The sequence below is a fragment of the Zosterops lateralis genome (assembly GCF_965231275.1).
Source record: "Zosterops lateralis genome assembly, chromosome: 5".
Taxonomy (NCBI): Eukaryota; Metazoa; Chordata; class Aves; order Passeriformes; family Zosteropidae; genus Zosterops; species Zosterops lateralis.
Window position 1 is genome coordinate 60,904,877 of NC_139766.1, and position 27,837 is coordinate 60,932,713.

The 27,837-nt window shown below is 44.6% G+C and overlaps 2 protein-coding genes across 2 annotated transcripts; both read right to left on the reverse strand.

Moving 5' to 3' along the window:
• Positions 1-5,063: 5,063 nt before the first annotated feature.
• On the reverse strand, positions 5,064-12,385 carry REELD1 (reeler domain containing 1; the record flags this gene model as incomplete). Its single annotated transcript, XM_083861093.1, has 6 exons — positions 5,064-5,657; positions 7,703-7,766; positions 8,418-8,703; positions 9,417-9,568; positions 11,193-11,415; positions 12,166-12,385. 6 exons carry the CDS (start codon positions 12,383-12,385, stop codon positions 5,064-5,066), a joined length of 1,539 nt encoding a protein of 512 aa, XP_083717219.1.
• An 8,052-nt stretch (positions 12,386-20,437) lies between these two features.
• Positions 20,438-26,353, reverse strand: LSM6 (LSM6 homolog, U6 small nuclear RNA and mRNA degradation associated). Its single transcript, XM_083862510.1, has 4 exons — positions 26,298-26,353; positions 25,251-25,363; positions 22,120-22,233; positions 20,438-20,615 (listed from the first exon to the last, which is right to left on the reverse strand). The coding sequence occupies exons 2-4, from the start codon at positions 25,342-25,344 to the stop codon at positions 20,581-20,583; spliced, it is 243 nt and encodes an 80-aa protein (XP_083718636.1). The 5' UTR covers positions 25,345-25,363; positions 26,298-26,353; the 3' UTR covers positions 20,438-20,580.
• Between the last annotated feature and the right edge of the window lie 1,484 nt (positions 26,354-27,837).

Here is a 27,837-nt window from a genome sequence, read left to right on the forward strand (position 1 = left end):
GATGGAAAAAGCCTGTCACAGTCAGTACCCTGATACAAGCACCTACCAGCAGCTTCAGAACTGCTCATTCAAATGCCAAGTGACAGGCAGATGTTTCCAGTAAGAAATACAGCCCTCTCAGAGCCTTTGCTTGCATCACCCACCAGGACAGCATTGCCTCAGCCTTCTCTGGCCAGGGCTGTGACCTGCTGGAGTCACTTGAGCTCAGCCGGGCTCAGACAGACACGTGGCACTGCTGGAACCGGAGAGAAGTTTTGCTTTTTCTTGTCATAAACTTCTTCATTAGTAGGAAGTTGTCAGGAGAAGGGGACATAAGACAACTTACACCCTGCCTGTTGTTTTCCCTGCAGCATTTGTGTAGTGGATTTCTAGAAAAAAAGTCCCCCCAAAGTGCAGCTAGGAATACAAAACAGCACTGAGGACAACTGTGCACGCTCTGTAGTGGCTCGATAATTAAGCTAGAGTACAAACCACGTAAATGGCAGTGTCTCCGGTAAGCGCAGGGAGGGATCACCCCCCCCCCCTCCGGCCCGGAGCGCGGGGCCGCCATCGCCGGGACAAGGCTGCCCCCTGGCGGCGGGAGCGCGGCCCGGCCGGCGCTGCCCTGCGGGAACTCCTGGGGATGGATCCCGCGGCCCGGCCCGCACGGATCTGCCCGGGAACGCAGGTACTGCACGATTCCCACCCCGAGCCGCGCGGGCAGAGACCGCTCCAGGCAGCCGCTGCCTCTGACACGTCCCGTTGGTGCTGCCTTAGACACTGGCAATTACTGGTGACACCTCACTTTGACTGGGTTAAATGTTTTCCCACTCCGGGCCGTGCGTTTGCACGGGAAGGATCAGCAAGTCACGTCTGCTGCCGTTCCCTCTGCACCAGCTGCCCGATGTCCTTGGTACCTGGCCGTCAGTTCTTAATGTACATCAACATGCGCTGATATACAGCCAGGCTGATCTTTGACTCACCTTTGGAACAGCGACACATTTTCTCCACAACAAATTATACTTTGACATTAGAAGGTGGCAATCTGTAATGGATATTGCAATCTGAAGATTGAAAGAGACTATCTGTGATCTTTGTCCTCAGCCGAGTAAGCTGGAGTCTCTCTTCCCTCCTACATATTATTTGATTGTGGGACATAACCTTGGAATGTGCTAATAATCATTAGTCAGAGCTGATGTATCTGTTACGGGCCTGCCCTGCTCGGGGAGGGAGGCATTCTCTAGAACAGTAGTAAATCAGCAAAACATGCACTTAAATATACAGTAAAATGTGGTTTGAGACACGGTCCTTCATACATCATGTAGCAAAATGTTTTATTAAGAGAGTCACACACACACTGGTGAGGAAAGAGGGCTGCCGAGACAAGACCTGTGAAGGGGAAGCAGTTTGGTGGCAGGAAGGGGCTGGGAGAGATCTCTGAGCTGCTCCTGGTCCCGGGGAAGTTGTGACTCCCCAAGCCCTTCTCTGCCCTCTTGTAGCCTCAAACGAGCTGGCACGAGAGAGAAAGGAGAGCAGAGGAAGGAAGGGAGCCCTGTAAAGCTGTCCAGACACAAAGACCCTTGAGAGCCTGGCTGGGGCAGTGAAAGGGTCCAACTTGCCAGGAGGAGAGAGGGGTTTGTTCTGCTGTTCACCAGCTTTGCAGGTCAGGCTGCTACTTTGTCATTTGTTTTTGCTGCTAAGCAGATGTCTTCTTGGAGCTGAAGGAATTGTTAGAGCACCTCCTTTTCTTTTTTACAGGCATTTGTCATTATTATTTAAATCTGAGTGAATAAATAACACATGCATCTGCTGAATGTTTTACTCTCCGGGTTCCTGACCTTGCTGCTTTGCCTTCCTTGGTTTTTGTGGTCCCGAGTAGTTGCAGAAACTATGCCAAAAGGGCTGGCCAAGCCAGCCAGCCAGATCTCTGAAATGCCAGGGGCTGCATCCCACACTGATCTGGGAGAGCCTGAGCTCTCACATCCCTGCTGACTGTGACTGCTGCGCCCACAGGGCCCTGGAGATTCTCCTGTGAGCCTTGTCACCCTTTTTGGAGCTGGCCAAATCAGTGCTTATCTGTCTTTTTTTGCTTACTAGTGGCAATTCAACCAATGCAGGAAATGTCTGTGATGTGCAAGCTTTGGATCAATGGTCTTGCTTAGTGTGACCTCTCCACATTACATTTTGTTATTTCTAATTTTATTTATTTTTTTCTTGAGTTAGGATAGCTCAAGCATTGCAATAGCCATACACATTTTTACTGCCAAAACTGTGTTTGATGCCTGTTTGGCTGGCGGGGAGATAGGCTCAGGATAGGTGTGAATTAGCTGCTTTCAGTACTTCTGACCCCAAACTATGTCACTTCACTGAGGGATGAAGTCAAAGCCTGTCATGGGCCACAGGTGACTGCAGGCTGAGCTGCCCTGGAGGAACTGAGATCCCCAAGTTGCAAAAGAACATCTGTGACCAGCCCAGTCATGCACCTAGAGAGGGAAACAAGGCAAGTCTTTCACTTGTCTCTCCAGTGAAAAAAAAAGTTTGTGCTTTGTTTCCTTAATTCTGACTTTTTTTTCCTCAGAAATCTGTTACAAGCATGAGCACAGACTAATTTCCATTTAAGGCAAGTCAGTTAAGAATGGGAATGTCTGGGTGGTTTGCCTTTTAATAAATTAACCAGTGCTCGTGTTTTTAACAACCTTAAGAAGATATAAGACCTTCATTCCTCCTGTCATGGCAACTACAACAAATGGAACATCATTCAGAAGTCAAGAAAAAAACAGAGGCACTTTAGGTCTCAGCCAAGAGAGCCACAAAGTAGCAAAACTCATTACTAATTCAGAGGAGCTGTATCCCTCAGATCCCACCATTACTGGTCTTACTACTCATAGTACTGGAGCACATCAATTTAGCAGAAGACAGAGTTTGGCAGAACGCAGAATGGTGTCGAAGTGCCACTCTCCCAGTCAAACACCTCCATGAGGCCCTCCCCTGCTCTGGTCAGCCTAGAGAGAAGCAATGCTGGGTTGTGGGGAAAGAGCTGAGGAGAGGAAGGTTCTGGTTTTATAGCCAGAGCAGTCTGGTTACATTAATCCTAGTGAGACAGTGAAAGAGGCCATAGGTATTTGTAATTTATTCATAAACAGCTATGCCATCATAAGAAACTTTTTAAAATAATATGTGATAGTTCTTTAAATATTTAAGAGTTTGTTGACCTATTTTCTCAGTTAATTAGGATTTTTTTTTTTTTTTTTTTTGGCTGCATTAACAATGACTTGAATGCAGTCTGTTTTAGTCACTACACAGTTTAGCTACACTGGGTTACAGAAACATGATTTCTTTCTAAGGCACATGACACAGGAGAGGAATGCCATTGCGAGTGTCTAGATGTGTGCTTAAAAACCTGGAGACTTACTAGAGGGTAGGGCATAAGCTCAATTAGTGGATATAAACCATTCACCTGGCACCCTTCTGAGTCCTAAACCAAACTTTGTCTTTTCAATTACAGCACTACCCTTGTTTTTTCTGCAGCAAAGGGCTACGGTGCAGTTGCCTTTCTCTTCAAGATGCAATGGTTAAGAGCATCAAGCTCATCTCTGCAAGCTGCATTCGTGAGTACACTTCTTTTCTTACTCACTTATTTTGTCCAGGGCTCACCGGGCCTAGAAGTGACGTTGATATAAATTTGTCCGTGTGTGCAGCACAAATGTCACTGATCACAGTGCAGCAGCATGGTCAGAAAACAGCTCTTTCTGAATGCTAATGGAAGGCACTGTTACCAAAAGCTGCACTCAGTGCATCGTGCTGGAGCTGGAGCAGAACTCATGTCCCACCTGTCTCCTCAGTGGTGAGGTAAGGGAGGATGTGAGAGCAGAGCTTTGACTGACTATCCAGCATGGAGATGGACAAGTAGTTGCAGATGGCCCCAGGGCCCTCCTGACGGAGGGGAAGTTGTCATCAGGAAGGCTGGCTGAACCATCAGAGTCCTGTCATTACCTGCTTGGTTCAGGGGGATTGCTCTGGGCTGTGAATTAGGCTGCAGCACCAAAATGTAAGTTTGTCCCCCACTGCGTGGCTTGGGAATGATCAGCTCTGAACTGATCTACCTTAGAAAAGGACACCAGAAGGGTCAATTCCTACTCTCTGAAAGGCTCTAAAATGTACTTCTCAAGAGGATCATGATCAGGTCTATTTCTGGTTCTTTTAAAGCTGCAGTAAAATAAAACTTTACCCTTGCTGTTATCACCTATCCTTCTTAGGCAGTGCTCAAGATCATGCTGTTTTCCAAGGGTTGCTTTAGAGGTCTCCTGCAGAAAACCACACGGTCAGAGAGAAGTTTGCACCAATTCAGAACACAAGGATGTGTTAACTTCCCATGCAGCCTTTGCAGGGCATCTCCAAAGTGACCTGGGAAGGGTACTTCTCTGTCTGTGTTTCTGCACAGTGTCACTGAGCTGACTCAAAATAAAAGACTAGATAAATGTTGGTTGTCAGGCTTCAACAAGCTTCTTCATCAGGTGCAAATGGACAGGAAAGATTTTCTTCCATTTGCACCTGATGAGGAGGCATGTTTCTCCCCCAAAAGCTGGTGTCTGCCATCCTGTGTTTCACTCCATGGATCAATTTAGCGTTCTTGGGATCAATGTTCTCCACTAATGAGTTATTGCTTTTTATTTTCAAATTGAAACTTGAAATCTTGTGGCAAATATTTGTCATCCGAGGGATACCGAGTGCACGGAGTCAAACCTGTTAGCTCTTAAATGAGAATGGTTGGGTTTATAGTTCCTAGAAAGAAATATAACACTAGAAACTTTTTTTCTGAGATTAAACAGAAGTCAATACCACAGTGCAGAGGAGAATTTCTATTTTTGGCTACACCCTTAAGGCAACAGAAGAAGTGCATGTCATTGCCACAGTGACAGCTAATGAGCAGATATACAATATTAATTGCAGTAAGTGTAGCACACTGAGCAATCTATCAGCTTCTATCTTCTCAGCAGCTGTAGTATTTAGATACTTTTGCCTAACACCTCTGTCTGAACCGGCTGCTTTGGGTTCCTTTGCCTATATGGCAGCACACAGAGGGACTAAACTACCACTGTCTTCTTCCCGCTGCTGGAGGGGCTGACCCAGTTGTACTCAGCCTGCACCAGCACAAAGCTGTTCTCCCGGATCTTTCGGAAGTGCATCACCTCCCCGTTTTCCGTGACGGTGATGACGTCGGGGTCGGGCTGGCTGAAGGACACCTCGGCCCGCTTGTGGCAGTGCTGGGCACAGCCCCAGCGCACGGCAGCCGCCAGCGCCAGCCCCAGCGCGGCCGTGCAGACCAGGAGGAGGCCAAGTTGGGCTGCGAGGAGTCGGGTTCCTGTGCCAGGGCCTTCCCCTTTCCCGGGAACAGCAGATTCGGGAGCTGCTCTGGTCACCCATGGCAGGATATTCCCAGCTGCTTCCTGCTCACCCTTGTCCTCCTCACCCCTGGTGCCTGCCTCCTCTGGCTGCGGTGCCAACTCTCTTTCTGCCATTTGCCTTGAAGCCGAGGACAAATTGCCAGCAGCGTTGGCATCACCAATCCAGGCTGTGGTTGCAGCAATGTCACCCAGGTGAGGGGGTATGTGCGGGGCAGAGGGAGACACTGTCACACGTAGGGAGGCTTTCAAGATGGTCCCACTCTCGGTACTGCCCTTTGAAAGTAAAAACATGCCAAAACGTGCAGTGAAGGAAGAGAAGAGGGAGCTGATTAAGTGTTCGCTACTTACCTCATGGAACACTTCAACTCTGTTTCTGATGCCCATCTGTCTCTCTGGCTTTAGAGTAACTCTTCTCTGTTCCCTGTTTACTCAGCAGCTTTTAGAAAATGAAGCAGATGCAGCCCTGCTCCATCCATACCAAAATTGCCATGGGAGGAACAAAGGCACTCAAATTGGTTCCCAGGGTTGGAGGGGCAAAGGTGAAGGGCACAGGTAGAGAGGAAGGTACTGCTTTGTCTAACTAAACTTCTGCAGTTCCACTTGTGGTGGTGGTATTTTTCACAGGCATCATTATCACAAAATAATATCACTTAATAAACAATTCCCACCGTGAGTGGCACCAGGGTCATGCTGAAAGGGCAGGTGTGATCTTCCCAACCAAGCTGCATGTGTAGGCTCACACAGACCCACTGGGATTCAGTGTTGCCCTTCTGAGGCTATGGAGTGGACATACACAGGAGACTTGGGATGACCTTTGCCATCAGCAGTTTTGGGGCATTCACATACAACCTATAAACTCTCCCCAAAGCCTGTCTTGCTTTCTCAGTTAACACAGCCAGTCTTAAATCTTCTGTCCCTCCGTGTTGCTTAACCACCATTTTAGTGGGAATGACAGTTCCTGCCTGGGCCTGTTTCTGGGGACTGCCTGGTTCCATGCACCTTATTTTAACTGTCACAAAATGCCAGCTGCTCCACGCCAGTTCTGCAGCCCAGGCTTTGCTGCAGGTATCATCCAAGACTAACTGGGGAACAAGCATGCAATTTAGGAGGCCCCCGATGAATTTTTCCATTCCCACTATGCACCTGAGCCCCCATCCAAAACCTGTAAAACGTACTGGAGTTTTTAATTTGGCTCCACTGAGATTTGGATCTGGCCCTCAGTAGCTGGCACATCTCCAGCCTGTCCAGCCCAGCAGGCTTTTTCACACATCCATTAATTACACAAGAGAAACTCTCACCCTCTACCATCATTAGTGATTTCTAAAGCTTCCTGGGAAGACAGTGTGACAGGAGCACAAAGCTGAGGTAGGAGCCCTGGCAAGCTGTGAAGCAGAGTAGTGGAGGGTCAGAGCATCCTTTGTGGAAGGGATGGTTTCTGAAGGCACTATTAAAATACAGTAGTAAATAGAAGACTTTGAGTGGCTGAACTGCAAACTGCAAAGTAGCAGGCTGGCAAAGTTAGGATTGCATGTGTATGGACCACTTGCCCTCAAAATGTAAATGCCATACTCTAAGGATATACTGCATTTTCTGGGACTTTGGGATAGAAAATGGAACTGCCTCACAAGTCCTTACCCTATCTCAAATAATTTCTCCTTTCTTTTCATACTCCTCTCCATTCTTGCCTAATTTCTCAGTGTTTTTGTTTCATTATGCTCTTCTGATCTTGCCTTATGCAATAACTCATCCTTCCCTTTGGTTTTCATCTACTCTCAGTTCTCCACTTCTCTCCGTGGCTATGCCAGGTGCTCATGGTACACATTTCTCCTTTACTTGTTCTCTGTCCTTTGCTCTTTCCTAAATATTTCTGGCTCATTCTGTGCTGTATGTCTCCTTTCTCTTTTGCTTTCTGAGAGATTATTTCTCTTCCTCCTCTGACATCCTGGAAACCAGGTCTAGCTCTTTCTGCTCCTTGTATTTTTCTTTTCTCCGTCACCTGCATAGTGGAGTTACCTTGTTAACTCTGTGTCCTGTATCTCTAAGCACACACATTTCCAGCAACCTGTAGTCTCATTAGTCTCATCTACATAAAAGAAAGCAATTGTTTTACAGTGGGCTTCTTAAAAACCCAGGCAGTGGGCTCAAAAAAACAACCAACCAAACAAAAAAAACCCAACCCAAACAAATTAGAAAGAGATATAAACCCCAATTTCCAGTTAAGGAAAAAATTTAAAACTTTTAACAGTCTCAATGTAATTTTAGCCACTTATGACACCTACATGGGCTGCCAGGGCATCCTCCCTGCCCCTGGTGCTTACCTTCCTGTTGTCTGTACACATCAAACACAAGAGTTGGGTGGCAGCACTGGCATTGCTTCCTGCTCTGAAATATGGACAAAGGAAAGGCAGGGTTAGCAAGTGACACCTGTGGCTCACACCACTCTAAGAAGTGCTGCTCCTTAGAGCGGTTTTGGGATGCATGCAGTCAATGTAGATCAATACAAGCTGTATTTTGAATTGTGCCTGATCATTGATTCCTATCCCCATCATTTTCACCCACAGTATGAAATGGTGCATGAAAGCTCATGCAGCCCAAACTTTCTAGGATTTCAGAGCAGACATCCTCAAGCCCAAATTTCATGATTGCTTTTCATCCTTTTTTTTCCTTTTCCCTTCAGATGGTGAAATAGGTCTGCTGAGTTCACTGTTTCACTGAGTATTTGTATGCACTTTCAGAAAACTGTTGTAACAATCGATAGGTTTTATCACATTTTCCCACCACCTGGCCAGTCCCCCACTGTGCTGAGCAACGCAGCATTGGGTTCTTAGGAGTTTTGGATTTTCTCCCTGTCACTGTCTGTCATATGCAATATCCAAAGGATTATTTCTCAAAATCCCAGCAAACACCCTCTCACTTCCTCCCTACACACAGACACCTTCCTATGCCTTACTTGTTCATCTGCAGGGAAACTAGTACTATTTTCCTTGCCCACAAGGACTGCAGAAACAGCTCTTCCCACCACCTAGTTTTTACCCATTGAAGGTGCTGTAGCTGGAGGCATTGTCCTGGGAGTGGGAACCTTGCAAGGCATCCACCATTCCAACATCTTGGGTGGGAAGGGATGGCTCCAGGCCCCCACCTCTGGAGCGGATGCTCCTGCCGGACATAGCCCGCGATGTCCAGGCTGGCTGCTTTGGCTCAGCAATGGACCGAATGTCCGACTCCACACCAAAACCTGGCTCCGGTGCTGGTGTTGCCATGATGCCAGTGGGGCTGGCAGGCAGCAGGGAGCCAGTGGCAGCTGCAGGAGAGATGGGACCTTGTCCAGCAGGGAGACAAAACAAAAATCAGGGAGAGAGGAGCAGAAGTCCATTGTCTTCGGTTTGTTTATTTCAAATTCCACTTGGTGCTAAGGTTTGCCAGGAAGGTTTGTAAGAGCGACTCTTTTATTTTCGTGTCACTTATTTTTAAGAGGGAACCCACATGGAAATTAAAGCAGCAAAGCTCGCTGCCTGTGTACTGGTCAAGTAAAATAATTAAAACTCAGCCTTGGTGCCATGCCAAAACTGCTGAGAAATACATCTGATTTGGGTATAAGTAAATTCTTGGAGCATCTTACTGACCAAAGGCTGCGTAAATACAACTAAATATATATCTGGAGGGCAATAATCACATTTAGAGACAAATATGTTCCTCTGTTTAGGCAACATTGCTAATTGCAGTTCCTTCTCTTCAAGATGTGAGGTTTTAGGTAAAATATTTTAAGATTTGCATTGAAATCCTAAGATCTGGCAACCCCATTTAACTGTCTGGTGCCCTCCTTGGAATTTGCTCCTCAAATACTGACCCACACCTCAAATACTGACCCACACCTTCACTTCAGGGAGCCATGGCCGTCACTGACCTCTCCAGGAGTTAAATGGGTCCCCCCAGCTTGTTTGGGTCACTTCTGTTGGACACTCACCCAGAATAAGCTGTAAAACTACTCTGCAGAGGGTGTTGGTAAGAAGGAACAGGATTTTCTCACCATACCTGTGGGGTGGGGGTCAGCTGGTCCCTGTGAGGGTGCAGGGGCTACAGTGTCAGGCTTCTTCTCAGCAAGAGTCTTGTTTTGCCCTCCCTGAGCCACAACAGCAGATTCAATCTTTGCCCAGTAAACGAAGTATGACTGGACTATGGAGATGCTGTTAAAATATAATCAAGAATTTACTGGCTCTATAGGATTAATAAAACATCTGACTGTTTAGCTAATCACAAAGACCGCTTTAATCTGAAGAGAGAACCAATGCAAAAGTATTTTAAAGTATTAGCCTGTTGTACATTTTCTATTACAAATAAAAGGTACCATGTCCCATAAGAAAGATTCAGGTTGAAGAATCACCACTCAATTAATAATTAAGTTCAACCAAAAAATGTGTGAGAATTTAAACATAAAAAAAAACAAAACAAAACAAAACAAAAAAATTAAAAAGCTGTGTTGCATCCATCATGTTGATAGAAGTAGATTTGTAAAACTTGGACTAGCTATGCTTATAATCTTCCGTAGGCAGGGAAACAACAGTGGTATTTATTAATTAAAACAAGCCAATGTAACTTGTACAAACAGCAGAATAGGTAAGAGGAAGAAAAAGTCTCTCTTCTCAGCCCTCTGATATTTGAGCCTGCCTAATCCTCTGCTTTTTGTTAGGTGCCAAAACTGTGTTGGCCAACCTTTAACTTCACTCCAAGAGCCTTATTTAAGCTGGAGATTTTGGGAGAATTTCAGCTCAGATTGCTCAGCTGCTTCTGAGAATTATCTAAGGGGAAACCAACCTGGGTTTTCCTGTGCCAGATGACACTTACAAGGCATTTTTAAGCATAACAAGGCATTTTTTCAGATGCTGTGGACAGGGTAAAAATGAAGAGTCTATCAGATATCAGCTCAGAGAGTCAAAAACCAGAGTGTGAAGGAAGTATCAGAGTGGGTGGCTAGGACTAGGTCTTGTTGGGATTTGTTTGAGTTTATTTGGGGGGTTTTTGTGAGTTTAATAGTATTTCTTTAAACTTTAAAGCATTTTCTGATCTAAAGCAATGGCCAAAGATTGGAAATTCCAAGCAGCAATATTTCTGTTTCAATGAATTTTCTTGAATCACGATGAGATGCTCAAGCCACAACACTCAACAGGACACTTAGGTTTTGGGAAGCAGCCAAGGATCTGGCCAAGCAGTTTCTAAGTGGTTTTCTAAAGTTGAAATACAACAATTTAATCTCTTTTGAAATGAAAAGCCACTGTGCTTTCTCTAAGGCAGTTAGAAAATGTTTAATTTCATTCCAAATCAGAACCAAGCTACTCAGATAGTTTGGGACTTCGGTGCAAAACAGAGATGTCAAGTTTTGACACAGTGCTTGCTCTCTTTCTATTGTGAGTAATTCTGTTTACATTGAATTTTTTTTTTTTTTTTTTTTTTTTTTTTTAAGAATAAGTGATATACAAGATTATCCTGCAGGCAGGGAAGTCCTATGGACTGTATTATTTACAAAGACAGGCAACATGGTCACGGTTCTCGCTTTATGCCTTAATATTTCTGTTTCCTAAAATGCTTAAGCTGTCATCTTCTAGTGTATCTATTCTGAGAAAACAGTGACCATGTAAATAAAAAGCAGCACTAGGCAACACATATTAATGGTGATTTATGTACCAGCTGGGATACTGTTATGGCATTTGGTAAGTATTTAGTTATATTGGGTTCAAGATATATAAACCACTGTGCTGGACAGCCTGTTACTGAGAAAACACAAATTCTGATTAGGAACCAGCACGTCCTTACAAAAACTTGATGTCTCCAATGGGTTGGTCTGGTGCTTTCCATACAAAGGACAGGTTTCTCTTGAGTGACTTGTCCGAGTGTGTGACAGTGTCACCATCTTCAAAACAAGTCAGCAGCTTGGAACCAGGAGGCAGGAAGATGAAGGTGCCAGCGATTTCATTGTTGGACACTTTACGAGCTTGCAGCATAAAGCCCATGTAATCCCGGGTGCTTCTTACTGTCACTTTTGGAAGACAAAACACGGGACACAAAGGGATTTGTCTTGCTATTGTGAAGTGAATTGCCTGCAATGGAATTCCCAGGAAAAAACTTGGGCAACACTACTGAAAACATCTTACTATTTTGACCTCACAGTCTGTCTTGGTCATGCTGGATACAGAAGGCCAGACTTTTACCTTTGGTTTTTCAATGTGTAATTGCACACAGGATTTCCCCGAGTCTTCCCCTCCCCTCCCTCCTTGATGATAAGCAGTTAGCCACACTGGATCAGGCAGCATGCAGCCATTTTTGAGGAAGGAGGTTTGGACACCACTCTGTATGTATGCAAAAGCTCATGTTCTGCTCTGAGGGGTTTTGTTTTGCACAGGGATGAATGGGCAAGTGGCCAAGCTGGGGAATGGTGCCTCTCAGCTCTGCCTCCATCTGCCTGAGGAGCCGCAATGCCAGGGATGGGGAGTGCTGCCAACCATGCCCAAGAGTCAGGTGAGTCACACAGACCCCTTTGAGTGGTGCAGAGGGGCTGGGAAGGTGACTTTGCCCACTTGAGGTGCCTTTCATGTGTGAATAAATGAATCCCACCCAAAGTACCTGTGCTGCAATGAGAATTCCTCTGTAAATACGTCCTCATGACAAGAGTGGTGTTGTAACTCACTCAGAGCAGTTATCCCTCTTCCCAGACCTCACAGAGATTAATTCCATTGTTTGAGATAAGTTACCGTGTATTTTTCAGATGCAGGAATGAGCTGTTCCTTACCTGGCACCTTGTCTCCCGGGAAGTAGAAGGACATGTTGGTGTGGAGAGTGACGTAGTTGCTGTTGGAGCTGTGCAGCTGCACCCTCAGGTGCCTGGGCATCATGTCGGTGCAGGCAGAAAGGCTGGCGCCCTGCGAGAAGGCGGCTGCGCAAGAGACCAGGCATAGGGTGGTGCAGGCCCAGCCAACAATGGCAGTGTGGCCTCTCCTGCCATCCTCCATCTACAGCAGGAAACAACGTGGAGTTCACTTCAAAGGGCTTCCCAAATGGTGCCATTGAGTCATCTGATCTCCAGAGCCACCCTCCCCACTGTCTTTAAACAGAAGGGAATAAGGGATCTCTGTGACACCTGGAGCCACTTTGAGAATCCAGTGTTTACATTCTGAAGTGAACTGTTCAGGCTGGGAGAGGGAAGAGCCCCCCACAAGAGGATGTATTTCTTGTGAAGCTGCCAATGGAGAGAGCAGCAAGAAAAGATTTACTTTTAAAAGTCTTGTGGGTTTTAGGAGGAGGAGCAGGCTCTGTACAGCCAGTCAGCACCCTCCACCACTCACAGCTCAAATGTACAGCCTGATCAATATGGGAAACATCTGCCCCCTGGACCTGTAGAGCTGCTGCAGGCCCTGTCACATATGGGGCTAGTGCCCAGGGCAGAGCCTGTCCCTGCCTGCTGTCACAGAGCTACATCCCTGCAGTGATAGCACAAAACACATTTCCAGATTGAACAGAGTATTGTGCCATTCTGCTTTTTCAAAATGCGCTTTCCAAAGTGAAGCTGAAGGATGAGTGTGCGGCATTTATTGTAACAGATATCGCAAAGCAGGGGCTCCTGATTTTAATGTAGCACTTTTTACCATTTTCTTTTCAACATGCAGCCTTTCCTGCCTTAGATGTCATTACACTTAATCAATGGGTAAACATAAATAAATCAGAGGAAACAGAGGCTGAGAGGTCTAGCTTACACCTCCCTCTCAAGCACTTCTGAAACTTGCCAGCTGACTAATGAAGCACCACTGCATGCGAAACAGTTCATGCCCAGCCTAAAGCAGCAAGCAGATGGGTGCAGTTTAACCTTCCACAGCCAAGCATCCTGCCACTCCAACCAATTGTGTGCCAGAAGATGCTCGTGAGAATCACAGGAGCCTTTGCTAACTCTCCCAGCCCTGCTGGACCAGCAGCAGGAATCTCCTCTCCACGGAGCCAGCCTCTCTTCTGGGCACACCTAAACCTCCCTTGCTGGATAAGATTTCTCGCAGGAGCTCATGGAAGTAGCCCCGAGCTGCAGGTCTTTTCCTTGGGTGTTGCCCCGGCTGTGCCGTTTCCCATCCCAGCCCCACCGACCCCCTGTGCCCATCCCCGCGGGGGAGCAGCGCTGCTCCCGGGGCTGCCCGGGCTCAGGCTGCCGGTGCCGCCGGCGCTTACCTTGGGACACGTTTGCTGCCGGGCTCGCTGCCACCACTGCCCTGCCAGCCTGCCGGAGACCCATCCTTTCAGGGACCTTCCTCGCCTGCTCCTCTAATGGGAAGCGCAGCAGCTGTTACTGCTAATACCCACCACCCACAGCAGCTCTCTGCCAGTGCCCAAATCCTGCTTTAATCATATTAGGTATTTTTCTTCACATCCTACCCCTTTTTTTTTCTTTTTCTTTTCTTTTTTTTTCCCTTCTTTTTTTTTTTTTTTACTTCTTTTTTCTTGTGTGTATGTGTTAAATCTCCAAGTTTCTTCAATGAAAACAAAGACAACTACTGGGGAAGAGCAGGAGGAGACCCACAGAAATCATGGGGTTTGTGTGGGACACACTGAAACTCCTTTGCAGAGGTGCAGGATGATGGGACATTTTCTTCCCTGTTACCTTCCTCCCTCACACAGCCCTTCGTCCATGTTGAAGTAAAGCAAAGCCAAGTTACATCAGCTCCCTCCATGACCCCCGAGCAGTGTGCCCTGTCTCTCATGCTTACATGGGGTTAATTTTGGCAGTAAAAGCAGAATTTTGCAACAAAGGCTGGGAAGGTTCATCCCATGTGCCAGCCTTGCCAGAAGGAGCCATCAACACCCCACAACTTCCCTGAAGTTGGCACAGGGGACCAAACATCTGATAAGTGTGACTGTTCCCCGGCACATGAGCTGTATTCATGTCCAGGTTGTCAGCCCTGCTCCTTGCCTGAGCTTTGCTGCATCTGTGCTGGCAGTCGGTGGCAGAGCTGATCCTGTCCCTTGTCGCTGCAGACTGCTCTGGTGATCGGGGCTCTCTGATGACCCTGGCCACTGTCACCAGGGTTGCCCTGCTCCCTGCTAGTGACTAATTTCTGGCAGTGGTGCCTTATCTGTAATCCTGCCTGGGATCTCACCATTGTGTCAGTCTGTCCATAGAGGGCATCCTGGTGACCTCTGCCTAGGGCACCCCCCAAAAACAGGGGGCAAGCTTGCAGATGTTTCCCTTATTAGTGGTGTTCCCATCAGCCTGCCCTGCTCTACAGCCTGCCTTTTGGAAGAGATACAAAATGCTGGGCTGGCACTGAGGTTCTGCTGCTGACAGCCCAGCTCTCAGCTGTTAAACTGGCTGGAAAGTATGGAAACTGGTGGTACTGGGCTCTCATTAGCCTGCTCTCTTCTGCATTTGAAAGAAGCCTTAAAATCACTGAATTTCAAGATATAATGTAAGTCTTGTAGTTTTCTTTTCTTTTCTCGGTGGAAGCAGAGCATAGTTCAGGGGGAGAGAGGACAAGTTGCATTCTTGATTCTGTTCCAGCTTGTAATTGCCCATCCTTCATACACAAAAGAGAATACCTTTATGCTGTATTATGACTAATCCTTTCCTGAAACCAGCCAGTCTCTTATGGTTTTTCCTTCCTGACTTATTCCTAAAATCAGTGAGGGCAATTTATCCACCTGGAAAAAGGGGGAAAATTGGCCAAGTGCAGACCCTGAAACAGCAGTGTTTGCTATTAACAGGAACTAAGCTGTGGGGAGAAGAGGCTCAAACAGATCCAACCCATGTGTAACAGCAGAGGATGTGGGCCAGCACTGAACTGTCCATGCTCACTTCCAAGGCTGCAGCAGCCTCTGGCAGGGCAGGGCATGCTGCTGTTCACAGGTTCAGCAGCACCAGTCAGATGGCACTGCCCGGACAGTGTTAATTGCTGGGCTGATCTGAAATACAGCCTTACACAGCATTCATCCTCACTGCCTGCTCTCAAGCACAGGAACTAGGTGGCTTCAAAGCCACAGTCAAAGCAAATGTCACAACCATCTCCTCCTCAGAGATGGAAAAAGCTTGTCACAGTCAGTACCCTGACACAAGCACCTACCAGCAGCTTCAGAACTGCTCATTCAAATGCCAAGTGACAGGCAGATGTTTCCAGTAAGAAATACAGCCCTCTCAGAGCCTTTGCTTGCATCACCCACCAGGACAGCATTGCCTCAGCCTTCTCTGGCCAGGGCTGTGACCTGCTGGAGTCACTTGAGCTCAGCCGGGCTCAGACAGACACGTGGCACTGCTGGAACTGGAAAGAGGTTTTGCTTTTTCTCGTCGTAAACTTCTTCATTAGTAGGAAGTTGTCAGGAGAAGGGGACATAAGACAACTTACACCCTGCCTATTGTTTTCTCTGCAGCATTTGTGTAGTGGATTTCTAGAAGAAAAAAAAAATAAAAATAAAAAAAACAGACCACAGCTGCGAATTTGAAATAGCACAGAGGACAACTGTGCATGCTCTGTAGTGGCTTGGTAATTAAGATAGAGTATAAACCATATAACTTGAAATGTCACTGTTAAGTGCACAGAAGGATTATAAACCCCATAACATTGCAGGTTCTCTGGTGCAGAAATTCTATCCTTCTTGCAGTTTGTTTCTACATCTCCACATCACCAGGGCACAACAGGCACAGCAGATGTGGAGCAGGTGCAGTGGAGCTCAGTATGTAATATGGACATGGACGTAAGAACCTCAGAGCTGACACTCCAAAGCAAGCTGGTTGCTTCACTGACAGGTTGGGAAATACTTTGCTGCTGCAAGATAATAAGGGTTTTAATGAGTTAGAAGGCCCTCCTGGTCAGCTGGCAGCCACCTGAGCCCTGTGAACAAAGTTTGAGAGGGCTTAGGGAAGAGCGGACAGGTTGAACAAGTAGACAGCTTGAAGGTGGCAATAGTTGAATTCAGATCACAAGGAATTGATCATTAAACCAGCAAAGCTGGCAGCACCACCTTATTTAAGAATATTTCAAGTCATCTTTAAAACAAATAGCAGTGTCCAGCTGTGAGATGATTTAAAAAGTCATGATAGTCCCACAAGGGAGAATGGAGAATGATCTCCACAAACTGGCATCTCAGGGTTGACCGATGCATGTCTGTGCCTCTGAGTTTGGGGAGACCAGGATGTTTTTCTGATACTAGTTAGGCAGAGGGTTGGCAAAAGCACTGGCAGGTCCTTCCCCTTTTATCCAGTTGACTATTCTTGCTGTTCTTCTGTCACTTACTAAAGTGTGACAATGTCTAAAATGTCACTGCTGGCAATGAACTGGTACATACATATGCATGCAACTTAGTTGTGAGCCTCTTTCCCTTACAAATTCAAATCAAAATAACCCTTTATTCTATTTGTTAACTAATGCAACCTGGGCAGCTGTTCTGCTCTAGAGGAGGGGTTGAAGGGAGGGAAGAGAGTGTGAGAGAGAGAGAAAGAGAGAGCTAAGGCCTAGAAACAAATAGCTCAATGATTGCTTTAATAAGACTGATTAAGATGAGGAGTACAGACAGCAGGTAAAATGAACATGCCCTCAGATGCTGGGCTCCTCACATGCACATAGCATCAGTCAGAGCCCACATGGATTTTCCCACAGTGCACTGCGCAGAGAGATCAAACCATCTATGGAGAGCTGTTCTCCCTTTTTGCCACTTGAGCTATAATTTCCACACACAAACCCAACCCTCTGTTCTAAAGGATGATCTCTTGCTGCTGCTCTGTTAGATAAAGGCAAGGCCAGGCAGGTGGTGTCATCATGGCACTGAGTGGGAACTGCCTGTGAGCTCCCTTAGGGTGACCTGGCTGGGGGATCCTGTGGCCAAGGGTCCCTCACTCAGGGTCAATACAGCAGCCCAGGAAATGCCCCCTCCCATCTGATTATCTGATTTCAGGCCTTGGAGAACAGTTTGGCACAGGAACGTGAGAGTTTGAAACTGCTGACTCCACAGATTACTTGTTTTCAAAACCAACACAGGTCTGGAGCCAGCCAGAGGTGTGAGTTGGGATGTTAAAGATCAGGCAGGCATTGCTTTGGTACCATCAGTCACATGTTTCAAGGCTGTCACTTTGCAAGCACTTTCATGCTTTCTTTTCTCCCAGGAACAACACAGCTGTGGGGCACAGCTGGTTTTCAGAGCTGTGAAAAAGCCTGAGGAACTCATGTCCAAGTCATACCCAAAAGGGTTCTCAGTAGCTGTTTTGTCATTGTAACATCACAAAAAACATAGAACTAGAATGATGTTCAGAGTGGTTTGCATTAGATTCCCTTTGAACTAGGAACCAGGTGAAAACAATTTGTAAAAGTGAGTGGTCATCAGGGTATACACCTTTAAAAGAAAACCTTCCTAGCATGCTCTGCTCCCTTTATATAGAGGCAACTCTAGGGCCCTGAAGACTTTAGTAGTGACTTGGTTTTGGCTGCTTCATCACACAGTGACTACTTGCTTCCTTCTTCTAGGCTTTATCTAGTTTCCATGAGGTCTGCTGCTTCTGCTGCTGCCAGGCAGGTTTTTGTTTTAAGAGGCAGCTCAGTTTGGCTTTTCAAGTGCAAGAAACTCGTGCTGAATGTGGGCATGTAGCAAATTTACAGTTACTGCTCTTGGTAGGGTGTCTGTGAACTGAATGTGTAGCTGAGGGTGGGGTAGTGGTTGAATGGCTGTGGTTTCACAATGTGATCTCATTGCACAAAGGTACTGACTGTCAACATGAGTGCAGCTTTAGTGTTTGAAATTCAGTAATTTTTATTAGTTTTGGATTACTTAATTTTGGGTACATGCTTCTAAGAAAAGTGGTGGACAAATGCTTGCAGGTTGTTCAAGGCATTAATGTTTCATGGCCAGCTCTGATCTCAATGAGCTTGATCTGCAGGTGAAACTGTTTTATACACAGGTATTGGGGCAAGAGCATCAGGATATGGTAAATGATGTCATATGGAGAATTTGTAAAATAAACTGAAGGTCAGTGGTTGTGGGAAGTAAATGCTTAATTTCTTTTGCTACTTTTAAAATTTAAATATGAATTGCAACAGCTGACCTTCAATGCAAATCTTCTCTACCTCACATAGTGACTTCATGACCTAGAATACATTAAAAAAATCCTTGTGTAAACAACATAGTATTTATATTTATATAGAGTTTAGTATGTGATTAGACCACCAGAAGTAGTGGATTACAACTGAAACATGTTCTATAACTAGACTTGTAGAAACAGAACCACAGTTAAAAAGCTAATGCAAACTCAACTTTAAAGTCTGCAAAATGTGTTGCTACATATGGGTAGGTGTGTGCAAGGGGAGAGAAAGGTGGAGAGGGGAAAAAAAAATTCACCCTACATGAAAACAAAAAAACCAAACAACAAAATCCAGACAGTCTCCAGGACTGAAAGCAGACAGTTACCTGCCAGCTACATATAGATGACAGAGCAAATGAAAAATTGCATGCCCCACTTGGAGGTACATCTTCATTTTTTTAAAAAAAGTCACTTACAGAAAAGCGAGTTGGTGATTTGTCTTATATCCTGGACCTTTTTCAACCCTTGTCAGAAAATGATAAATTATTGAAGCTTATTGTACAGTAGCAACTCTATTTGTGTGTTCTGTCGTGGCTTCTGAAGTGCTTAATGTGGAAAGGTTAACTACTGACTGCAAACTAATTTAGAATTATTTCTTCATCTTAAAAAACAGTAAAATTAAAAACTTTCAGCTCACATTTTCTCCCTTTGATAACTGGAATGTTACTATTCCCTGCTTGCATCAGAGCTACTGCTACTTGGGAAGAGTGGGACAATGCTAGATTCACACAGTTGTGTTAATCCATCCACAACCAGAAGTACTTTTATTCCTGGAGGCATTATAAACTGTCCAAATAAAGCCAGGCTTCAGAAAGCTCATGTAAAAAAAATTGACTCAATAACCTCACCATGAGGTACATTACCCTAACTCATAACTTTGTCATGAAGAACAAGAAAACATTCTGAGTATGCGATTTTAAGTGCAGTAACACTCATGTGAAGGAGTATCTGAATTTTCAGAGCTGGTTTGGAGGTTTTTTTCTTGGCCGACTGCATGTAAAAGAGTAAAAGATACACTTTATAACCTGTAATAAGTACCCCTGTAAAACTGAGCTGCATTTATTCACTGTGCTTTATCTGGAAACATTGTTGCAAAATACACACCAACAAGTTCCCTCCCTGCTGTTGGCTCAGAGGTTCCCCTCCCTAATGCAAATACCCCATACTCCAATGCACTTGTTCTCATTTCTGGCTGGACAGAGGGAATATAGAGGAGATGGTACCAGCTTGTGGGGGGAGTGGATGGGAGAAAGTAGGAACTGGCTGGAGAGGACACATGTGGTATGTTTACAAAAGCTTTCAGATTCCTAGTGTGTTTTCAGGAGTACATTTAGGTATTAGTTAAAATGGCTTTTTGCTGAAGTCTATTGTGTTTGGTAGAGAAGCACAAGAAAAAGGTCACCCCAAGCAGAGGAAGGTGGGGGGTACACAGGCAGGAGGTGAAGTAGCTACTAGGCTGTACTGACACACCAACTGAGAGCTCTTCACCTCTGACTGACTTCCTCAGCTGGCACAGAGCTTTCTTTTCACCCCTAAGGCTTTTCTTCCATTTGATTCAATTCTTTCCCCACCCCTAACTGTTGAAGTGTCACTGTTACATCCCTTGATTCAATCCACAATTCAAGATTTTTTGGACAGCTGAACTTTTTAGCCCATGACTCTTACTAGACCAGCATTTAAAGCTGACCCTGTGTTTTCCAAAAGGGACAGGTCATTGTCACCCAACCATCAGCATTTCCCTTCCCACCATCAGTTAAACTACTGTTTTGTCATCAATACAGGGCTCTGGTTTGCAATTACTCCATGTCTGCTTACCCTCCAATCAGTTTTTTTGTAACTGTTAGCACAATTAAATGAGCTGTTGCTTTAAATTAAGTCTTGCAGCACTATTACATGCTTCTCTTTTATTTTTTTTCTGTACATTGGAACAAAGCAATGCCTTGAAACAAAAGAATTCAGGCAGTTTACACTCATGTTTACATTTATTTTTAAAAAATACTTAAACACTTGTGTATTTCACCTGTGGATTTTGAACTACAAATCAAATAGGGCTCATCACTTCAAAGAGGTTCACAAGTACAAAAAAACAGCCTCCTTCTGGCATCTTCACATCCTCCTCTTCTGGGTGCTTATGTACAACACTGAAAGAGAAAGTGGCACACAGAAGAGGGTAAATAACATGCAGAAGCCTTTTTATTTAAAACATCTTATTTCCATGGCATATAAATTGACACTGTAACAGATCCCATTCAGCATGAACAAAGCCAGGCAACCTTTAAGTCCAAGTTTCAAAAAATGCCATTAGCTCTAAACACTATATATTACTTTGGTTCAGTATTTATTTTATTCACAACTATGCTCCAGCAGATGTAGGCTGAACAGAGCAGGAACAAAGGCAGTGCCCTGCAGTATTACTGAGGGGAGCATGAGAGTTCCTCAGCAGCAGAATTACAGGTGAGAGTCACTAATGCTGTGATCTTTCAATAAAAGCTGGAAATCCCAAGCACTTAAGGCAAAGCTAATGATTAGTTATGACAGAACAGACATCTTCCTCCTGCTTGGCTGATGATATCCCCAGAACAGATCCAGTCACAACATAAAATGATACTGTGTTCCTAAACCTGCCACATGGCTTCAGTTCTCTGTTCAGCCTGTTCTTGAGCCTTCTGCCTCTCATCTATTTGTTTTAACTTTCGTAACAGATTATTTCCTTAATTGATTCTCCAGCTGTAATGTCACTCCAATCCGTAGTGTAACAGTCCAAATGCCTTGCAAAAACCAAGGGTTGGCCTCATTTCAAGGATTATTTCTCTACCTAAAATGCTCTTTTACACTGCTGCCACATTCTCTTTGACTCTTTTTTTCTAACATGGGATTTGGTCCTTGTGTCTTTTTATTCCATCTCTCCTTGCTGAGCTCCATTTTCTTCCCAGGCAACTTGGTCAAACCCTGCTTCATTTACCTCCTCTACAAGTCTCTTCACATCTGACTTGTGAACCTTTTCTATTTTTAGATACTCTGCTCCCTGGCATGTCCTGCTATTACAGCCTGATACCAGAGAGTCATTTCAGGAGCCTGGGATTGTCCTTGAAGTGCACTAAAATCCACCAACTGCACTTAGATATTCAAAGGCTCGATATTAAAGCATGAGTGATTTTTTTTGACTGGTGGTAAAATCTTTACTCAAAAGATGAAAATAGCCTCCAGGACTAAGGATAAGCATTCATTCAGTCCTGGAAAACTGCTTCACCAGAAAATATTTGTGTCACTGTAATATCTGCACTGTAGCATAAATTTATGCAGCAGCTTGCCTAAGAACACAAACTTTTACGGTGCAGAGGCCATCTAAGCAAGCAGTAAGTGCAAAGAGTAAGCCTGTCAAACAGTAGAAAATAAGCTCCGAGAAGGCTAGAAAAGAGCATGCTTCTCTAAATGAACTTCAAGTTCAGAGGAAAAAAGGACCACAGGAATGCAGAAAAGCACAGACCCTGAAAAGTGAAACTGTAAAAAGCAAATATTGTAAAGATTTCCAAGAAGGAATATTTTAGGCTTACAGGCAGCTTACTTACACCTCAGCCACCCCTCAAATTCAGAATATCAAACCATAATTTTCTAATGTGCAGTAACAGAAGGAACAGGAATTACCATTATTTCCTCGGATAAATGCATCCCCATACTTGTTCTTTAATTGTCCATTTACATATTCCTCAGTCTGCTCCAGAGCTATGTTCATATATCCATCCAGGCAAGCCAGGACACCTGAAAACAGGGGCAGTTTAAAAAAGAATCAGCTTGAACTTATTTTAAAATAAACAAAATTACACTGTGTTTGAATAGTACAGGATAAAACCCCCACACTGTATCCTTATAACAAACTAAGACAGATGTCTGCAAAGAATTCAGCTGGGAGAAAGGAATCCCAGGCACTCTGGTAACAGTGTTATCAATTGGTGTAAGAGTTGTGGGAGTAAAAAAAAAAAAAAAAAAAAAAAGAAAGAAATTATGAAGGCATTATTTCAAAAGATGGACAATTTCCACTCCAAAAGTTTAAGCTGTCTCTTCTCACTTGTGTTTTAAGCACACACCAAAAAACCACCTGTGACATTAAGTGTAACTGGATAACCTAAAGACAAAGCTATGTAAACTGAGTTGTCAACAAAACTTGTGAAGGATATAGCTGAAAAACAACCCTTTAAATACAGGACAGTGTACACATATTTGTCTTCAATGCTTACAGAGCTAGAAGAACACTGGCTGCAAGTCTCTGTTTTGATGTCAACAAAATTCTACACATTTTTCAACAAAGGCCACTGAAATCTTCCCACAAAAATCAAATTACACTGTTTTGATAATGCAATTAATGAAAAAAAAAACCCTGTCATTTGTAATATTAGATGATTTTTTTGGATCAGGAAAATACATTTTAGTAGCACATAGGTAATGCAGCTTTTTACAAGTTGTTTTATCTTCTTCTTGCATGTGGATTTTCCTGACTTCATCCTTGCACAGACAATACTACTTAAATATTTTTTTCTTCTGTTTGAATAACAACTAGCTATTTACCTAGCAATAAAACTTGAAATATAGTATATTGGCTGTACTTAGGAAGAGGGAGAAAACTCACGACACATTTTCAGAAGTGTTACTGCAGGATCTTCTAGATAATAATCAGGAATTTAACTTCTGCCAACATGTCATGGCTTAAAGATTGTTATTTTCCTTTCTGTTTTTCTCTCCTCTGTTTCCACAGACATAGGAAAAACTGTTCACTAAGTGCCACTAAATGCACCAAAAAAACTCCAAAATAAGGATTCTTTTCCTCTCTAGTAATCCCAAGGGATCCGCATCACAACAGAAAACAAAAATATGTTTGTCAAAATTAAAATTGGACTATGTGGATTTACCTGAGCTACAACTCAGCAGGCCATAAATGCAGTATTTTCAGACTCTTTTGTTCCTAGACTGCAGTGCATTTATGGTTGTTTCACTCTCTTCCTCCTTTTTTCTTTTGTTTACTCTTACACCACGAATGGCATCAAATACTATCACTGCCCATCCTGGCTAGCAATTTATCTGTTTTATCTGTATGTAGAGATGTTTTAATGTACATGTCCATATTTACACACAGAAACCATACATTAATGTATCCTTGATCATTTCCCAGGGCTTCCTGCCTTGGGTATTTACAGCACTTGGCAATGGTTCAAGACATTTCAGTGACACATCAACACTTGCATGAGGCCATGTTGGTGTGTGTGGGGTCTCTCAGGGTGGAGGTAACAAAAAAAATCAGCAACACAGCCTGGGGGAGAATGTGGACAGCTCTGCAACAACAGCCCAAGATGCTGTTTTGTAAAAGTTTGCCTTTTACAACTGCTGGTCACATTTCTGCAGAAAACAAACCAAGTGCGTATTTTTCAAACTAAAACACTACACAAATTTTCTGTCATTAGATCAAAGGAGTGCAGGGAAATAAGGAAGAGAAGGGGGGAGAAACATCCAGTGATAAATAAGGGTGTTCAAGGAACTCTTGTTCAATTAATGTGGTATCTGAGTGTAGGCACATTAAACTAGCTTTGCTGAAGGGAAGGTTGAGTAGTTCATCTACAGCATTTACAGATGGATCTTACCAAGGGAGAGGTAGCAATGGTCTTAAATAAAATAGAAGTGTAGCAAAACCCAGATCTGGTTTGGTCCTGCCTTTTCTGTACCCCTAAGGTAAATGATGACTTTAATAAGCTCTCTCTATATTCTCCTGCCCTAAAGAATTTACAGAGAGGCAGAGAACCTTGTAAGCCCCAAGCCCACCAGAAGTGCTCAGAAAATGTAGTTCTCAAAGAAATGAGAGACCACAAGTTTTGTCAGCTGAGTGACACTGAAGAGAAACAGGAAGGGATAAGAAGGCACTGGTTGCTCTGTCAGTGAACAGTAACAATTTAAAACTGCCACAGCACAAAGCTCCTTCTCACAGCACAAACAAGTCTCTTCTCACAAGTGCCAGGCTAAGCCACTTGATGTAAACCTCTCTGAAGAAGGGATCTGTTGCAGAACCATAATGTTTAAGTCATTAAGTCAGAATAAAAATTCTTTACTGAGCACAACAGAAGATATGTGATTAGTTTTGACTGAGTTTGGATATTACTGAAAAATTGGTCAGGTTGATACTCTTATCTTAATGGGAGCAGGACCAGGACATTTCACTACACAGAGAAGTTTCATCTACTGGTTAAAAAAATAATCTATAATTCTTCAGTCTATCAGTATACATGAAAGTATACTGATAGACTGAAGAAATCAGGAATAGAACTGATGGGCTGTGTTAAAATGAAGTTGGCAAAAGCTACACCAACCTTTTTCCTGTATCTCTGTGAGTCTTGATCCAACACAGGTCTAGGCAGTTGTTTAACCAAGAACGTCAATAACGCTTTCATCCCTCGTGTAAGAATCCTATTATGACTGCCAGCATGGTAATTCCAGACAATCTTTCCAAATATCAGTTTAGAAACTCAGAATCATCCCTTTTAATCACCTCTGACCAAGGACACTAATGATTTAGATCATCAGTTATTTTAATCTCTACATCCACTGTTGTTACCTCCCTTCTTACCACTTTCTGCAGAGTTGATTTTCTATTTTTACTGTCACCATTCTGAAATTTCTATTCTCATACTCCATGATTCTGGATCACACTGTTTGTCTTTTCAAAATCAATGCATCTATTCCAGCCTCCTCAATGAGATACTTTGCTCACTGTGAGAAACAGATGGAGAACTTACCTCGATAATCAACTCCAGAATTTAATTTTACAACAACTGGCCTTCCAATGATTTGTTTTAGGAAGTCACTGGGGGTTTGTTTCCGTAGACTCATCTTGATTTTCTCTGGTAAGCTGAGAGGTGAAGAGAAAACATTAGGGTAAGAGATGTGCTTCCACATTGTTTTAAATACTCTGCACAGACAGGCAGACCCCTGATTTGTAATACTTTCAGTAGGAGAAAATACTGAAAGAGATTAAAGCAAAACTTTAAGGGTTGAGGTGGGGAGACAGAGCCCCTCTAGCCATTGCATTAAACTTTCCCTTTGGAATTTTTATTACTTCTGAAACTATTACTAAGAATTCTTGTTTGCCACACTGTGCATCTTTTAAATTTTAACAGTGCCAAAGGCCTCATCACCCCTAAAACCTTTTGCAAAAATGGTTTTAGAGGGCTAAGCCATAAATAGATGGTTCATGTCTTTAGGGGTGGAGGGAGCAGTCCATCCATGCTCTATACTATATATACTCTATATACGGAACTCTGTGCGGGAACACCAAGAGTAGTTTTGATCTCAGCTCTCAAACAGAGAAAAAGCATAGATTTAAAAGCATGCCTTCAGATAATAAAACAGACTAAGTTCGGGCTTGTGTTAGATTACAGAGGAAAGATGCTGTGATTTAAAGACGCAGCAGGCGCACCCAGTTTGGTGCAAGACCCCCTCTGTCAGTATTCGCTTGACTTCTGCTCCAACATCGCTTTGTTCTGCGTTTTAAGCCAAAGGCAGGAAACACCCGCACGGTGCCGACTTCAATTCGCTGCTTCCTGGGGCAAATGGGCAATTCCAGCCGTGAATCCAGGGATTCTCAGCTTCCCTATCAACACGCACCGCCACCAGGACTGTGTCCCTTTCCCGGAGCACACACGCCTTTGGAGCCGCTCCCCCCGTGTGGACCCCTCGCGTTCCCGCCCGGCCCCATCGCCCCGGGGTAGCCCCGGCCGGGGACGGCGGCTCCATGGCAGACCGCCCCGGGGAGCGCACCCGGCTCGGGCCGACCCCGCACTCACCGCCCGCCGCCTCTCCCGGCGCCTCCCGCGCCCCTTCCCGCCGCTCCCCGCCCGCCGCGGCCCCGCCCCGCTACGGCGGCCGGGCGGGACAGTCCGCGCAGCGCCCGGAACGCGCGGCGGGCGCGGGGTGAGGGCGCGCCCCTCCCGCCCGGGGCCCCTGAGGCCGCGCCGGGGATCAGCCCCGGGCCCTTCAGGGAGGTGCGGGGGGTTTTATGTCTTGCTTGGAATTCCGCACAAAATAACACCCCATCGGAGAGAAATCTTACAGGAAAAAGGTGTTTTGTGGGGGAAAAACCCCACAGCGTCAATTAAGTTGGGAAAGGCCTCAGAGATCATCGAGTCCAACCTATTAGCCAACAGCACCCTGTCAGCCAGACCATGGCACCATGGCCACATCCAGTCTTTCCTTAAAACGCCTCCAGGGATGGTGACTCCACCACCTCCCTGAGCAGCCCATTCCAATCTCGAATCACCCTTTCTGTGAAGGAATTCCTCCTGATGTCCAGTACGGTCCAGTACGTTATTGTATTCCACTCTAAGGAGACCCTGGTAATTCCCAAATGATCTTGTCCTTACGGGAGACACGCTGAGCACCTCACGGGCGTCCTGGCCAGGACAAGACAGGAAAGTGCTGAAGGTTATTTCACAGAGGAATCCGTGAACGTAGAAACATAAGAGTTTGGGTGGTTTTTTGTTGTTGTTTTTTTTTTTTAAGTCACCTGGGAATAACTTGGCAAAAGAAGAAACTGAGCTCACCTACTCTTCTACTTCTCCCCATCCTCTCACTTGTTTTTCTTCCTTTCCCTCAGCTATCTCCTGATGTCTGAAAATTACTTTTTTTTTTTTTTAGGGTTTAGTACGGTGACAAGAGTTAATCATCTGTGAAAGCTTCTGGACTGTCTTGTCTTGTCGGGTTTTTTTATCTGTCCATTATTGATTTAGTATCTTTCCAAACCTCTCAATTTTCATCATACAAAGAAAACGTGCCATGGCTTTTCAGAGCACAGATTTGTATTCTCGCTTCTTTCTAGAGTTATCTTCTCTTTTTGAACATGAGTCCAGTAACAACTTTTTCTCCAGTGCTTAGACTAAAAGGCTTTTAAGAGGCAAGAGCTGCAAACCCAACCTTATTCACCTGCCTGTCCCAGAGTTCCTTCGCAGACATGGACAGGGAAGTTTGGCCACACTATGCCTGTGTTTCCAGGCAACCATCATGTTAATCAGGAGCATCCAACTGTGCTTGATTATATCTAGTACTTGAAGCAGAAAAGGAACATAAAATAGTTACTCTGGGGAGCAGACTTGCAAAGTTTTATTTGGCTGCCTGGCTTCAGTGAGTAATGCTTTGGTAGGGGAATATTCCTGTTTTCATTGTTACCAATCTCCAGTAGAAAGATTGGGCAAATAAAACTTTCATGTCTGGGCTGGTAAATTTGCATGGCAATTTTGCAGATCCAACCAGGGATCACTTTGTTTTGTGAGCCTTCCTCTTTGTTTTATTTCTTACAAGTTTGCCTTCAGAGCTTGTCATGGTTTTTTT